This window comes from Ipomoea nil, unplaced genomic scaffold, assembly GCF_001879475.1.
Source record: "Ipomoea nil cultivar Tokyo-kokei standard unplaced genomic scaffold, Asagao_1.1 scaffold0465, whole genome shotgun sequence".
Taxonomy (NCBI): Eukaryota; Viridiplantae; Streptophyta; class Magnoliopsida; order Solanales; family Convolvulaceae; genus Ipomoea; species Ipomoea nil.
In genome coordinates, this window is record NW_017616893.1 from 1,424,347 (window position 1) to 1,440,940 (window position 16,594).

Below are 16,594 nucleotides of genomic sequence, written 5' to 3' on the forward strand. Positions count from 1 at the left end.
TTAACGGCAGAAACGGAAAACGAAATTTCTAAAAAAAAAACAGATATAAAACGACGTCGTTTGGGTAGGGCGGGGCACACAATGCATTGTGCGCCCTGATGCACGATATAATTTGCCGTGAGTTTGATACCCCTGGTAGCCAGTCGTTATATCGTGCACTAGGGCACACAACGCTTTGTGCGCCCCGCCCTATCCAAAACGACGTCGTTTTGGTGCATTGTCTAAAAAAAATCATTTGTTTCGAATGTACATATAAACTCATAATAGAATACATATAATCTAGCATAATACATAATACACATAAACTCTTAACATAATACACATAAACTCGTAATATAATAAAAATAAACTCATAACATAATACACAAACTCTTAACAGAATACACATAAACTTTTAACATAATACACATAAACTCTTAACTGAATACACATAAACTCTTAACATAATATACATAAACTCATAACACAATACACATAAACTTTTAACTGAATACACATAATGAGATTTGGTCCGTTTAAACGGACGGAGTGGCGTCCGTTATGTCAATCCCCGTCACACAACAATTGAAACGGTGGCGTTTTATGCCTGGGCGCACGATATAAATTGCCTATAGTAGCACCTCTTATAATATTTTGCTTTATACTTCATTCTTTCTTTAGCAATAAAAATGGACACCCGCTTGAGCCAACACTTTTATAGTGTCCATGTAAACATCAAGATGCCACGTAGTTAGCCTAGTTAATATCACATGAATAGTAATCAACTTAATACCACATGAATAGTAATCTACTGATTATATAATGATAGGACATTAGGACTTAATTGAATTATTATGTTATTTTAGAGAAAGTTATTGTAGCTTATTCTTCTTCTCGCATTATGAAAGCTTTAGCATTATACATAAAGTTCATGCAAACACATATCATTAGGACTTAATTGAATTATTATGTTATTTTAGAGAAAGTTATTGTAGCTTATTCTTCTTCTCGCATTATGAAAGCTTTAGCATTATACATAAAGTTCATGCAAACACAAAAGAACAAAGTACTAAGCTATGATGAGAAACAGAGTGAATTTCATTTTTGGTCCTACTGTTATAGGGGCGTTTCCAATTTCAGTCCACTTTAATTTTTTTTGTCACTTTACAACCACTGTTATTGAATGTGTTCCACTTTTAGTCCACCGTTAATATTTTCGTCAAGAGGCCGTATAATCAAATGATATTTTGGTCTTTTTATGTTTGTCTCTTCTCTTTTAATCCAGGCGTTTCATCCTCCTCCTCCGATATTCGAAGATGGCTCTTCGAACAACGAGAATCGGAAGCCAAAGCTACATCGTTTCGTTCATTCCAACATGGGCCGGCGAGGTTTCTTAGGTTTTAGGTTTAATGTTCTCATTTCTTTAGTCAAACATAGTCTTGGATGAGAAGAAATGACAAAATACCCCTAGATTACATGACCTCTTGATGGAAATACTAACGGTGGGACTAAAAGTGGAACACATTCAATAATAGTGGTTATAAAGTGGCAAAAAAATTAAGGTGGACTAAAATTGGAAACGCCCTTGTAACAGTAGGACCAAAAATGGAATTCACTCCGAGAAACACAACAACAATAATAGAAAATGACCCGAGTCTTGATATATCATTTTGCCATTCCATGGTTAACTATAACGATGCTTTTCCAACATTTTATATTGGTAGCTTCTACTCGACTAATACTCCTTGTTCTACATATTAGGCCCTTGTTAAGTTTTGGCCTATCAACTCGTTAGTTGTTTCACGCTGTCTGCACGATAGTAGCCCGAGATTTGTATGTATGTGTATATGTGTGTAGAATAAGCAATAAGAATGGAGAAGAACGCAATTGAGCACCACAACCATGTAAGTGTGTCATTTCATTAAGCCTTCAACTCTTTATATAATAATCCATACAACTCTTCAATTCTATAACATAACAATTGATTAAATAAAAGGTAAATGAAGGGACTAATATTTTAATGGCCATTATTCTAAGTAATTATAACAGCCCCTCATTAATTTATTATTAACAAGAAAAAGGAAACATAATAACTATATAGAAACTTCGCTTACTTTCTCATAAACCTTGATTTCGCTACGCTCAATAAGAACCCATGACGTATGAAAACCTAATCCCGTCATCTCCTCTTTTGAGCAAAAATTGCACACATTATTATTTATATTCTTTCGAGGGTTTTATTTCCTTTTTAATAGTACAATTTTTGTTTATTATCATGCTTGACTTTGATTTTTATTTTTTCACTTTAAACTAAACATTCCATCTTAAGTTCATAAATCCTAAAATGACCCTGTGCGGCAAATTATGTTGTGGAACTGTGTCCATCTGGTAAGATGGACACAATTTCAAAACTGTTAATAATTATGAATATATAGTTTAACAATTATGAATATATAGTTCTATCATTATGAACACAGAGTTGTGAACATAATTATGAACATATAGTTCTGTAATTATGAATATAGAGATTCAATAAATGTGAATATAAAGTTCAAAAATTATGAATATATAGCTTTATAATTATGAACATATAGTTAAGTAATTATGAACATAGAATTTTATAATTGTGAATATAGAATTCAATAATTATGAATATGAAGTTAAAAAATTATGAATATATAGCTTTATAATTATGAACATATAATTCAATAATTATAAACATAGAATCGTATCCACTTTGCAAGGTCGACACGATTTTACTGCATAAGGATTTACCCAATGCCGTATGGGTAGAATGGTTTGGTAAAAACTTTACAAAAGTGAAACATTTTATATATTCTCTACAAGACAGAAATTTCTTCAAATTTGGAACCGGGTGTGGTTTCTTAGAGAAATTTCTTCAAATAGGATTTACCCAATGCCGTATGGGTCGAATGGTTTGGTAAAAACTTTACAAAAGTGAAACATTTTATATATTCTCTACAAGACAGAAATTTCTTCAAATTTGGAACCGGGTGTGGTTTCTTAGAGAAATTTCTTCAAATTTGGAACCGGGTGTGGTTTTTTGGGTTGGGAAAAATAAAGTATGCTAATAAACGCTAGAAAGGAGGGCTTGAACCTCCGACCTTGTGGTTAACAGCCACACGCTTTAAACAACTGAGCTATTCCAGCTTTGTTGATACAAAATATGATTAATATTCTATAGTTCTCGGACAATCAAAGCAAACCATTTAGAGGAGATGCAATCCGATTGAGCTTAATATGCATCATAATCTAATTTCTATACTCCGTATATATTATGTCAGAATGTACAGAGTTATTTGAAATTGAATTGTTTTATTTGTTTCATTTTAGTTTACATATATGCTAATAATGAGTGATAATAATATGATGATACGTGCTTATCAAATTTAGTCAATGATATTTAAATTTTATTTTGAATATTCAAAATTTTGTATTAAACTTTTTGAGTTTTAATTTGAAATTTGGATGGTGTGAATAATAATTAGAAATAGTAATCAATCGGGTAACATGGGTTATCCGATTTTCCCAAATCTTAAGAGGACAAATTCAAGTAGTTGATAATCACAATTGAGACAAGTTTGAATATTAGTAAAACTCGCATATTCAACACTATATTGAGGTTATTTAATATATACATAATAGATTTATAAATAAATAAATATTTTAATTGAGTGTCTTGTATTTACATTAGGAGGTATTTTTTTGGATGGTACTGGCTCTGTTACATTGTAGTATCTGTTCATATACTTTCTCGAAACACAAAGAACCAATAACCAATAACGCCTCCACCGAGGCTCAAACTCACAACCTTCCAAATGGAAGTCCAACCCAAATACCATTAGACCACATAGTCCTGGTGGATTACGTCCTATCTGATTGTATTAGTTCTCTTATGCTTAGTATGCAGTAATAATATCTATTTGGTTTTTGATTAATTGAGTTATATTTTTTTTTTTGTTTTTTTGTTTTTTTTTTTGTTTTTTTAAGATCTATTTCGTTTTTGGCTGAAAAAAATAATAATTTATTATGATTAATTAATATTGAGTTAATACTCAAAATTGTTCTCGACTATAGTATTTTTTCTCAATTTTGTCCTAAACAATTTTGATGTTATAATCTAGTCCCAGACTTTTGTGTTATTGCTTAATATTGTCATTCGTTAGGTAATCCGTTAAAAGGGTGTTAAATACAGGGATAACTTAGTAATTTCAAATGAGTTAATACCTAAAATCGTCATCGACTATAGTGGTTTTTGTCAATTTTGTCCTAAACGACTTTAGTGTCATAAACTAGTCTCGGACTTTTGTGTTATTGCTCAATATTCTCCTTCGTAGGTATTCCATCAAAAGGGTGTTAAGTACAGGGATAAATTAGTAATTTCAAATTTTGATCTTCGAATCTTTCCTCTTTCCGAGTTTACTACGGGGATGTTTCCGTGCCGTTTGTTTGAGAGTCGCAGACAGGAACTCCCAAGCACAGATTCACCGACGACGGCGCCGCGATCTGCCATCCGCTCACTCTTCTTCCCTCTTATTACTACAATTCCAAAATGACGGTGCCCAGGTGAGTCTCCGAAGAACCAAATTAGCCGATGCCACGCCGTCACTCTCCCTCGCACCGTCTTTCTCCTCCTCCTCCTCCCTCTCCTCATTCTCCGCCACGCCCACGCCTTCTAGCTTCCGTGGCTGGCGAGCGCGACGATTTTCTGGCTCCGGCTCCTCCTTCGATAAGGGCATGGAAGACCTAAATTTGAAATTATTAATTTGACCCATTTTAACGGATTACCTAATGAAGGACAATATTGAGCAATAACGCAAAAGTCTGGGATTAGTTTATGACACCAAAATTGTTTATAACAAAATTGAGAAAAACTACTATAATCGAGGAGAATTTTAAGTATTAACTAGACTAATATTATATTATGTGAGAATCAATCAAAAGTATAAGGTAAGTTTGATTGTTGTCTTGGACAAGAGCAGCTAGTTAATTAGTTGAATAGTTGATGATGTTCAAAATTCTGAGATCCACTCATGCGTCATCAACACCTTACAATCGTCCTCATCCACACATGTACTTGGGTTCTTGTATAGTAATCATGCTTGCTTGATTCATTTCTCCTCCACTGTCTCCACTTCCCTGGTAAGCAACTAATTCTCCATATTGGATGAATTAATGTAAATAAAAACGAGAAATCAGTTTCTACGCAGGCATCCTGCTTGATGGCTTCTTTCAACCTCTCACTTTCCCTTGACAATTCATTTGAATCCAAGAAGCTCAACAATTTCAGGGTAAATTCTCTTCAGTTGACTGATCGTTGTTGTTTTCCGCCGTTTTCCGGTTATATTCATTTAACTGGTGCATTTGTAGTGAACCCAATTTGTAATTTAAATCCCATTAGGGTTTGCCGAACATTCACTGATGTTTCGGATAAGTCTGAATTGGGTCTGGAAGAAGATAATGTGATTGGTTCCACTAGTGAGGATTTGGGGAATGAGGGTTCTACTTTGGAAAGTTTGAATTCAAATTCGGGTTTCCGAAAAGGGAAGTTTGATATTTGGAAGAAGAGGTTTAAAAGTGCAAAGAAAGTAAGCAATGACTTGAATACGAGGCGGAGTTTTAGGAGGAAAGATTGTGAACTTGGAAATGAACTAGATGTGAGAATTGGATGTGATGTGGAAAGTCCTGAATGTGGAGTAAATAGTGAAAATGTAGTTGATTTTGATGTTAACGTCATTAGGCTTGACTTGAGTTTAGAGGAGTGTAATGCAGAGTTGAAGCTGCTCGAGAAGTGTAGTGATAGGAAAGTTTTAAAATTTTTTGAGTGGATGAAAATAAATGGAAAGTTGAAGCGAAATGTTACTGCTTATGATTTAATTTTTCGGGTTTTGGGGAGGAGAGAAGATTGGGGTGAAGTTGAAGCAGTGATCAAAGAAATGATTTCCGAGTCAGGCTGTGAGATTAATTATCAAGTTTTCAATACACTTATCTATACTTGTCAAAAGAAAGGGCTTGTGGAGTTGGGTTCTAAGTGGTTCCACATGATGTTGGAGAATGGGGTTCGGCCTAATGCTGCTACTATTGGGATGCTAATGAGCCTTTACCAGAAACGTTGGAATATTGAGGAAGCAGAATTTACATTCTCAAAGATGAGGGATCTTAAAATAAGCTGCCAATCTGCATACTCAGCTATGATTACAATATACACGAGATCTGGCTTGTATAGTAAAGCTGAAGATGTAATTGGCTTCTTGAGAGAAGATGAAGTGGTCTTGAATCAGGAGAATTGGTTGGTTCTGCTTAACACTTATAGTCAACAGGGCAAGATGCATAAAGCTGAAGAGATCTTGGCTTTAATGTTCAAAGCTGGTTTCAGCCCAAACATAGTTGCATACAACACATTGATCACTGGATATGGCAAGGCATCAAATATGGATGCTGCCCAGTGCTTGTTTGAGGACCTCAAAAGATTTGGAGTGGATCCAGATGAAACAACTTATAGGTCCATGATTGAAGGTTGGGGTCGGGCAAACAATTACAAGCAGGCAGAGAGGTATTTTGCAGAACTCAAAAGCATTGGGTACAAGCCTAACTCATCTAACTTGTACACAATGCTAAATTTGCAAGCTAGACATGGAGGAGAAGAGGGTGCCATAAGGATTATTGATGAAATGGTGATGATTGGTTGCCAAAAATCTTCCATCCTTGCCATTCTTTTACAAATATATGAGAAGGTTGAACATGTTGATAAAGTGCCTTTGGTTTTGAAGGGCTCTCTGTATGACCATGTCCTAAAAAATCAGACGTCGTGTTCAACTCTTCTCATGGCTTATGTAAAAAATGGCATGATAACTGATGCGCTGAAAATTTTAAATGAAAAGCTGTGGGATGATTCTGAATTTGAGGACAACTTATACCATTTACTAATTTGCTTATGCAAAGATTTTGGTCATCCAGAGAATGCCGTCAAGATATTCACTTGCATGCCAAAATCTGATATGCCTAATTTGCACATAATATGCACAATGATTGACATTTACAGTTCAAAGAACTTGTTCACTGAGGCTGAAAATCTTTACTTAGAGCTAAATACTTCAGGTATTGCCTTGGACATGATAGCCTTCAGTGTTGTGGTAAGAATGTATGTCAAATCTGGAGCTTTAGAAAAAGCATGTGCTGTTTTGGACATCATGGACAAGCAAAACAACATTGTTCCAGATGTGTATCTGCTTCGATATATGCTTCGAATTTATCAGAGGTGCAACTTGAATGACAAATTGGCAGATCTTTATTATAGAATTCTGAAAAGTGGAGTTGTTTGGGATGAGGAGATGTACAACTGTGTCATAAATTGTTGTGCCCGAGCATTGCCAGTTGATGAGCTTTCAAGACTTTTCTTCGAGATGATTCATCAAGGATACTCACCCAATACAGTGACATTCAATGTTATGCTAGATGTTCTTGGTAAATCTGGACTTCTTGGAAAGGCAAGGAAAGTTTTCAACATGGCTCAAAAGCGTGGTCTAGTTGATGCCATCTCTTACAACACACTCATAGCTGCATATGGCAAAGGTAAGGACCTCGACAATATGGCATTGACTGTGAGGAAAATGCACTTCAGAGGCTTTACGGTCACTCTTGAAGCGTACAATTGTATGTTGGATGCCTATGGGAAAGAAGGCCAAATGGAGAAGTTCCGTGATGCTTTACTGAGAATGAAGGAATCTGGTTGTGCATCTGATCATTACACCTACAACATTATGATTAATATTTATGGAACAAAAGGTTGGATTGACGAAGTTTCTGGCATTTTAATGGAACTAAAAGATTCTGGATTTGGACCTGATTTGTGCAGCTATAACACTTTAATAAAGGCATATGGGATTGCTGGAATGGTTGAGGATGCTGTGGCTTTGATCAAGGAAATGAGAGAAAATGGAATAGAACCAGACCAAATAACTTACACTAACCTCATCACTGCATTGCAACGGAATGATATGTTCCTGGAGGCTGTGAGATGGTCCCTGTGGATGAAGCAGATAGGGGTCTAATACCACTGCACATAATATTACTCTTTTGTTATAACAGTGTGCCTCTGCTATTTATTGACATCCAACAATCCCGGGCTCAAGCTTACCATCCAACAGACCAATAAACCTTTTCAGAGGAAGCTGGCTTGCAAACATTACCAATGCATTTATATATACAGATAAGGATGACCAAAGGCATGGTAAGCACCTCTTCTTCAGCTTGGTTCCTAATAAATATTAGGAACACCATGTTATGTTAACACAAGGTTTTCCTTTTTATTCGTCCACAAAGATTTGAATGAGAATGTTTTTTTACAAGTACGGTTTAAAAGATAGATATTCTTCATAAAGCAAGAAAGACGTTCTATTAAAAAAATCTAAGATTGGGTCAGTGTCACTGAATTGGGCTATAATGCACATGGGTCAAACTACACTAAAAGACTGAATCTAATCTATTAGCTCATAGTCTTATAAACCCATATGCTCTCTCTAATTTTATCAATGTAGGACTCTTAACAAAGGCCATAACATTACCCTGCCATTTAGTTGTTTCTATGATAGATACTAGAAATGTTAAAATTGTTATCGATTCTTTTGCTCTTTGTAGCTAACCTCATCCATCTGAGGGATTGTTATTTAATTTTTTAGGTTGCCATACCAGAGCTGCACTATAGTTTGGAATTGACTGTGCAGAAAGCAAAGAAAATGAGGCAAGAGAGACATTCTCAAAGATGTGATGGTGAGCTCAAACGCCGTGCAATCCCATCATAACACACAAAATATTACGTTAACCTGCAACTTCTCTTGCTGCTGCCTTGATTCTTTTTATTGAGTTGACATATGAATCAACAACGTATATACAAGGAGGGAGTGAAGGTTTTGGCCCTTTTTTTTTTTTTTTTTATCCAACTTGTTTGTATCTTGTGTTTTACTTGTACTAATAAATGTTGTATTGCTATTTTCAAAAGAAAAGAAAATGTTGTATTGCTTCTCGCCATTTGGTGTTTTAAGTGAGTGTTGAGCTTTCGTAACACGAACAATTATTGTACGTCTCTGTGTTATATTCTGACTTGAATAGAAATTTCATGAACGAGTTGAAGACTGAAGAGCGATTTGGTATAAAAGATAGAGGGTGGCACGTACGGCACCACACAAAAATGTGGAGGATGCTATTGAGAATAAAGGTACGTGCAGTTGTGATGATGCAATTTGGCATCCGAATAAAACAATGAGATTGTTTAATTACCTTGGCTATTACTCCATTAGATTTTTAACAATAAAATCGGTTACATTTTTTTTTGTTTGAGTAGTCTGTTACAGTGCAGTGTCACCTCCCAAATAGGGAGCAACCTGGTGCAACCGTTATGCTGTGCAACCGTGTGCACCATGCATGGTGCACTCAGTTTGGATAACTTGTGACAACCTTGCCTGGCTATCAGGCGCTCCCCTCCCATATTCTCTTTTTTAATCTCACTTACAAAAACCCCTCAAATACTGCATTGAGGATCAACTACTATGAATGCTCTTATATTCTTATAACTTGAGTGTAATTTTTTATTTTATTTTATATATTAATACTATAAACTTAATATTATACGAAGTAAAAAAAATTAAATTAAATACTCCGTAATAAATAATGAAAGCAAACACATAAAAAGAGATGAGACGGATTGGAGTATATATTAATGTTTTGAGTGAGTCAATAAATTGGTAGCTAACAGTCTAACACTGATTCCTGACGAGGAAAACATCGACTGAAATTATTGTTCCTACGCCTGAAGGGGACTTGCCCTGAAGGTAATGTAATCAATTTACAGTGTATTGTATTGTATACACTTAACAATAAAACAATAATAAATAGTACAACAGGAACAACAAGTCATGCATCGCATCATGCACGGAAAGCCAATCTAAGGAAGGGGGATTCTTCATCAAAATAAATTTCCGAATACCACACCTGTCTTTCTTTCCGAGATTATCAGCATCAACATCAGGGTTGGTTTCCATCATCTTCGGCAATGTCAAATAAAAACTTCGGAAGAGAAGCAATGCGCGGAAGCTGAAACAACAAATCAGCAAACGAGTCTCTCCTTGGGATGCTTGCCGCCTGCCTACTGTCCTCTCCACCACACATCATGCTCCCGCTCCCAGTCTTAGCCTCCTCCTCATCATGTGAGGCGGCCACTACTCCAAAATGTTTTTCTTCATCAACCTGGGCATTGTTAATTGTGGCAGGATCCTGCAAGAGACAGCAAAGGGAATTCACCTTCTTCATCAGACATTTCTCATCCGAAGCTGCTGCTGCTGCAGATTGATTATCGCTCATCAAAATATGAGCAATGTTCTCCAGTATGCCCTGACACTCTGATGCCTGGTTGGAATGCATATTCCCCGAGTTTACCTGTTCCGAAATACAATTTCCTATATGGTTTACAAGGTCAGTCATTGACATTGATGGGCGAAGTCCAGTCACTTTCAATTGTTCCCAGCATTCTCGCCGTAGAGAATCATTTCCTTTGAGATTTCTTCCATTCCCTTCAATTGCACGGGTATCCATCACTACACAAAGCAATATTTTCAGCAAAAATTTTGAAATACACAACAATGTGTTGTATGTATTCATGTCAGTCAAACTCCATCTTCCAGACTGGAAACCACATTCTACACAAGTTGTAGAATAACTATATTTCGATGGTGTAACTTTCACTAAAATACGAGCAAGAGGACATGATATGATTGCAGACTTCCATATATTTAGTGACAACATAAATATATACCAATTAGGATTTGTGTATTAGATTTTTACAAATTATTATGATGTAAACAAAATATATCACTAATGCATTCCATGGTTATAGAAATATGCAGCAAGAACCAAAGTTGGATATGCTAACAGGAAAACATAGCAATTACAGAGCCCAATGCTGCAATTTCTCATTCAATGCATGGATAGACATTTACATTAAAAAAAACCATGGCATGCAACTTTAACATTGACAGTAAGACCAGATATGCTTCAAATACCACAGCTTATTTACCAACATTTAGACTACTTTAAAGTCATGCAGCAAAGTCTGATTTGATTAACTATGCTACATGTCATTAAGCTATAACATATTCCTCCAAGAAGATTCCAACCAAAGAAATAGGGTTAAAAAGAAAAGCAGAAAAAGCCATCACAATGTGGCAGATAAACTCAAAAATGCATTCAGTAGAGGTCCAACCTGAGCTGGGAGAAGGAGCATCCTTGGAAGAATGTTCAGGAGCTACATTGAGGAGATCTTGTTCGAAACTTATAGAAGATTGTCCTGCAGCTGGTGATGATGCTATACTTTGGACACCTGTGGTAGGAGATCCTTTAGCAGAAGAAAGTAGATTTAAACCATGGTCTTTGAGGTCATTAGAGTTTTCAACAGGAGAAGGTTGAGACTCAAAATATGGTGAATCCATTAATATTTCAGGCTGCTGACTCAAAAAGAGAAGTCGTGTATCACACATTATCAGCTTCTCAAAATGCTTATTCAAGACACCTGGTGGACACCGTAGGATGTGTTGCCTAATCAGACCACAAAAAAAAAAAAAATCTGTTACTGGCCAGATGACTACTTGAACACCAAATGGTGTTACATTTCCAAGGAAAAAGAAAGAGATAATAATGGCAAAGAAGCAAAGTACAGTAGAATTTGCCCAAAGATTCTTTATTAACCAATAAGTAAACTGGTCATTTCCAATCATTGCCTCAGAAACCACTAAGAAAAGTCATACACACACTTCACTGAAAAAATGCACTCCAGTTGAGCTTTTTAGTTAAATAAGAAAGACATACAAGTGTGATTAATTAAATAAATTAAAAAATTATATTATTTAAAAAAAAAAAAAAAACTTACGCAAATAAGATAAAAGCAAACTATTTGTATGCAGAGAAGAAAATGTAACTTGCAAAATAAAAAGATCACAGATGTAAAAAATTTACAAGAGAACATAAAAGATTTTACCCAATCTAATCATCTAACAGCATAAAAGAGAAGAATGTGGTTCACATCTTTACAAAGTTCTAAATGTGGAAATATAGAACTGCAATGAAAATGCAACAACAGGTATAGGCAACAAAACAAACAGAAAACTCTTCAGTTAATTATGCTCAAGCCTGAAGTAAACAAAAAAGCATGGTTGCAGTAGGCACTGGGCGCTAGTCGGGCGCCCTGGCAGCGCCTAGCACCTAAGCGGCCTAGTCGGCGCCTAGGCGGAATCTAGGCGGCACTAGGCGGTCGCCAAAAAAACAGTAGCAGACTTGCAATTTGACAATTTTAATGAGGCTGTTTTCAACATTCAATCAAATAACACATCCAAATAAATGACATAATGACAATTCATAAGTCATAACATCAAAAGAATATTTAAAAAAAAAAAAAAAACTCAAATGAAATACCCAAATACTTCAATCATCCAAAGATTGAAAGTATCAAACTAGTCTACGAGTGTATATATGTCATATAAATGGAAAAAATTAGCAAGGTCGAGTCGGTCGGGTTAACTCGACCAACTCGACAGAAATTGACAAGTTAACTCGGCGTAATCGGACGAGTTAGGCGCTAGGCGGGTGCCTAGGCGGCCGGTCTCCTAGGCGGGAGCCTAGGGGGAAATCGCCACGGCCTATGGGTGCCTAGGCGGGATTTTTACAACCCTGCAAAAAAGAACATCAAATGCATCTAAACAACTTTTGGCATTGCCATGCTAGAAATTTTGTATTATTTACCTATTTATGCTAGCCTGTCCATCAGTAAAATCTGTTGTTGCTTGCCAAAGAGTGTGCTTCCTGGGCTGTGGATTAGTTTCCCTGAAGAAAAGGGGTTGTCGAACCAGCTGAATCACAAGAAACCACTACTGTTAAGCAAAGTAACTCTACATGAGAACTGGGAAGTTATGCTGATTAGAGTATAAAAGAAAGAACAACCAGCATTACCACAACAGTTAAAGTGCCCGGAGCATCATCAGGACAGTCTGCTCTCAAGCCCATAATATCAGACCACTGTATCTCAATTTTACTCTTCAACCCACCCTCAAGAATTTCCCAAACAATTTTATGCTTAGCAAAGTAACACTTTGCAACCAAATCACCTTCATATCTTGACACATACTGCCAGATGCGTCAACATCAGACCAAACGTACAATATTTTAAAAATGAAAACTCAGAATAATACAGAAATTTTTTTAGTAAGATACCTCCCAGGAGCCTATCTTTAGAAGTGAACCACAGAAATTTGAGGCCTTCAATTTATCAGTTCCACTTGAAGTAGATGAACCCCGTTCTTCCTTCTTGCTTCCAGAGGTTTGATCACTTGAAGTAGGCAACATGGGTGAAGCATTGCTTTGTGAGAGTTTCATCTGGATCAAGTCCAACAGTGATGGGCTCTTTCTCAGCCTCAAACCCAAGGGGCTTGGCTCATCAAGTGGATTGTATTGTGAAGGTGGGATTTGGAATTCATTGCTTCCATTGCTCCACTGTTCAATAATAGCAAATATTAGCAAAGGTAAATGGAAATGTGGGAAATTTTCATTACATCTCAGAACGGAAATAGGGAAAATCTCTAATTCCTAAAACAACTATTATAGTAGTATTCCTAATCTAACAATATAAAACATTTGGTAACCTAATAATTTACTCCATACAACATTTCCAACCCAATGACTTAGTACATCCCACCACAGAGAGCAGTCTCTTGCACTTCTATCTCCCATTCTTTAACTTTGCTCTGTAACAAAGAGTTTCCTTGAAAATGCGTAACTACACACCTTGTAACAAACAAGGACTATATTCAACTTCAAATAAACTGCAAAATCTCTTTTTATCTTGTTCTATTTTACTTATTTTCCCTTGTTTTTAATTTTGGTAAAACAAATTAAATCAGGCTGGTCAGATTTAGAAATCATAAGAAATTTTCATAAAAATTAATAAATCAAATTAGCTAAAGCACTTCATATCTGGACCAAACATATCACAGCCTACAATTGTTAGTCCCATTTCAGCTTTTCTCTTTTTCCTGGTACCAAATAGCTTTTTCAGTTTCTTTCTGAGCTTTATTAAAAATATATATATATATTAAAATTACAAAAGCACAACTAGAGAATAAGAGTAGTCAAATTTGCAACTCGTTTAGCTGTAAACATATCATGTACTAAAACAATAACAGCACAAACTCAGATCTTTCTAGGGGAAAGCGCGGATTTATATCTAAACACAACTTCAAGCACTCAAAAATGTAATCAAGTTCCGGAAAAGAAAAACAATAAAATTTAGGCGGAAATGTCAAGAAATCTAACTATCAGGAAAATGAAAGACCTGATCAGATGACAACGAGGAAGAACCAGAAAGCCTCGATCGTTTACTGAGAGGTGCATGCTGGTCTTCAAGAGGGTCCTCGATCTCCAGTTTCACTGCCCCAAACGATGCCATTTCCACTAAAGACTTAATCGACTGAACAAGCGAACCAAAATCAAGTTTCCCGAAAGCAAACTGAAAACTGAAATTGTGAACGAGAACTGAAATTCAGAGGACCGAGAAGAGTAATTGGGGATCAAATTAATTGGATTTCAAGTAGAGGAAGAATTGAATAATCCAAAAACCCTATGTGAAAAATAAAAGGAAAATGATCCCTGCTTTCTGTGAGAATTGCAAAAGTGGAAAAATTATGTACACGTGCTTTATAGTACGACCCATTGAAGGAAAAAAATCTACAAATTTTATTACAATTTCATGCTAAAATTAGAATTAATATTTTATGCACCGCCGATGTATAGATGTTATACACTGATGGTGAATGAGAAGATAACATATCATTAAAAAACAAAGTCAATATTAATTGAGTCTATTTTTAAAAATATATATTTTATTAAAAATTTTTTTATTTTTAATTAACAAAATATATCTTCTTTTCTAAACATATTTATTACTTAATTATTATATATCTAATTTCCTACACATTTTTAACACACTGAATTATTATATTTAAGTAATTCATGTTTTGTGCAAATAGATGATTAGATAATTATAATTAAGAATTCTTTACTTTAAATTATTATAATTAAGAATTCTAATTGGTATCTACAAATCATATCTAATTGATCTGAATTTCTAAATTATTATATTTATAATTAAGAATTCTTTAAATTTTTCTTTTTTTGAAAGAGGGAATTCTTTAATTTTAATTAACAAAAATAATTTAATTTCCTAATGGGAGGTGAAAGGTTCGAACCTCACTTGAGGCAAGTAGTGTGTATATAGGGTATCCCCTTCCTTATAATAATAATAAAAAAATATATATATTTTGTTAATTAGAAATAAAAGAGTTTCCTAATAAAATACAAATTTTAGATATTTTATAAAAAAGAACCTGATTAATATTGATTTTGTTTTTAATGATGTGACATTTTTTCTTTTACTGTCGGTGTATAGCATCTATACATCGGCGGTACTTAAGAGCAAAAATGGTAAATAATTTATTAGTTTTCGAATTTAATAAAGGCTCCATTTTTGGAAATGGACGGATAGAATCATGGAAATATGGAATCCCTTGAGAACGAGTAGTTGTAATAAAATGTGTTTGGGTGGTCCCTTCTTACCAACCATGTTTCCTGAAGCATTTTCAATGTGTTCTATTCTTAAACCCAACGGGGTAGTTCAAGTGTCATTTGAGCTCTTTTTTTAGGAGAGAATTCTGAAATAATCCGCGTTCAATTCTCACAGGTGATATTCCCTTTGAACCTGCTCTCATACCTCCCGAAGCGAATAATCATTACACGAACAAAGACTCAGACCACCTCATATTTTACACAAAAAAAAAAAAGAAAAAGAAAAAAAAAGAGCATTATATTCTTATATTTTCCTTTGAAATTTCATGAGTTAGTGACTGAAAATCTAAAAATATAGACCACCAGCTTCAATTAAATTAATACGGAGTATTATTTTAAAAGATTAGTTTGATTGAGGTAAATAGCTGCATTTCTAGCTATTTAAGTGTGGAGGGAAAAAAAAAAAGAAATAAAAGGTAAATTTTCATTAGTAACTTTAGATAATTAGGATTTTAAAAAATAATATATTATTTTTAATACATATATTAACCAAAAAAAAAAAAAAAAAAAAAAAAAACACCCTTCATTGAGAACTTGATGACTCAAAAGTCATAACACATATTGATGACACATAACACAAACACTAAATTCGTTAGATGTATATCGTCTTTGGAGGTGTTAGAATAAGTTATTATTATGTATTGTTATATAGCTTGCCTAGTCATAAGCCTATTAGTTAGGCTTCTCTTCTGATTGTATTTATTGTATTCAGAGTTTGTTATTCAATGAATCAATCCTTTCCACGCTCATCTGGTATCAGTTAGCCAGTTAGGATTCTCTCTCCTCCCATTATCGATTCTCTCTTCCGTTTTTCGATCATGTCGCAGAGTTCCTCCGAGCGCACCCTCACCGCCACCACCGTTTCTTCCCCAAACACTAACCCAAACTCCCTAAATAGTGCACACCATTTTGTGTCACTAAAACTTACCAATCG

The 16,594-nt window shown here is 35.0% G+C and overlaps 2 protein-coding genes and 1 non-coding gene across 3 annotated transcripts; 1 reads left to right on the forward strand and 2 right to left on the reverse strand.

Moving 5' to 3' along the window:
- Window positions 1-3,075: 3,075 nt before the first annotated feature.
- Window positions 3,076-3,150, reverse strand: TRNAN-GUU. Its single transcript has one exon. It is a non-coding gene; the product is annotated as a tRNA-Asn (tRNA).
- Window positions 3,151-4,968: 1,818 nt separating this feature from the next.
- On the forward strand, window positions 4,969-9,078 carry LOC109173194 (pentatricopeptide repeat-containing protein At4g30825, chloroplastic). Its single transcript, XM_019322487.1, has 3 exons — window positions 4,969-5,142; window positions 5,200-8,230; window positions 8,679-9,078. Exon 2 carries the CDS (start codon window positions 5,223-5,225, stop codon window positions 8,049-8,051), a length of 2,829 nt encoding a protein of 942 aa, XP_019178032.1. The 5' UTR covers window positions 4,969-5,142; window positions 5,200-5,222; the 3' UTR covers window positions 8,052-8,230; window positions 8,679-9,078.
- Window positions 9,079-9,691: 613 nt separating this feature from the next.
- LOC109173195 lies at window positions 9,692-14,711 on the reverse strand. The gene is made up of 6 exons (XM_019322488.1): window positions 14,372-14,711; window positions 13,255-13,533; window positions 12,994-13,167; window positions 12,787-12,893; window positions 11,255-11,586; window positions 9,692-10,589 (listed from the first exon to the last, which is right to left on the reverse strand). Exons 1-6 carry the CDS (start codon window positions 14,483-14,485, stop codon window positions 10,021-10,023), a joined length of 1,575 nt encoding a protein of 524 aa, XP_019178033.1. The 5' UTR covers window positions 14,486-14,711; the 3' UTR covers window positions 9,692-10,020.
- Between the last annotated feature and the right edge of the window lie 1,883 nt (window positions 14,712-16,594).

Excerpts from the sequence above, each read along its gene's own strand:
- LOC109173195 (XM_019322488.1), bottom strand. The coding sequence starts at position 14,485 with ATGGCATCGTTTGGGGCAGTGAAACTGGAGATCGAGGACCCTCTTGAA. Across the intron at positions 12,894-12,993 it reads CGGGCACTTTAACTGTTGTG|CTGGTTCGACAACCCCTTTT; the intron begins GTAATGCTGGTT and ends CTTGTGATTCAG. Across the intron at positions 11,587-12,786 it reads GGACAGGCTAGCATAAATAG|GCAACACATCCTACGGTGTC; the intron begins GTAAATAATACA and ends TGGTCTGATTAG.
- LOC109173194 (XM_019322487.1), top strand. The coding sequence starts at position 5,223 with ATGGCTTCTTTCAACCTCTCACTTTCCCTTGACAATTCATTTGAATCC.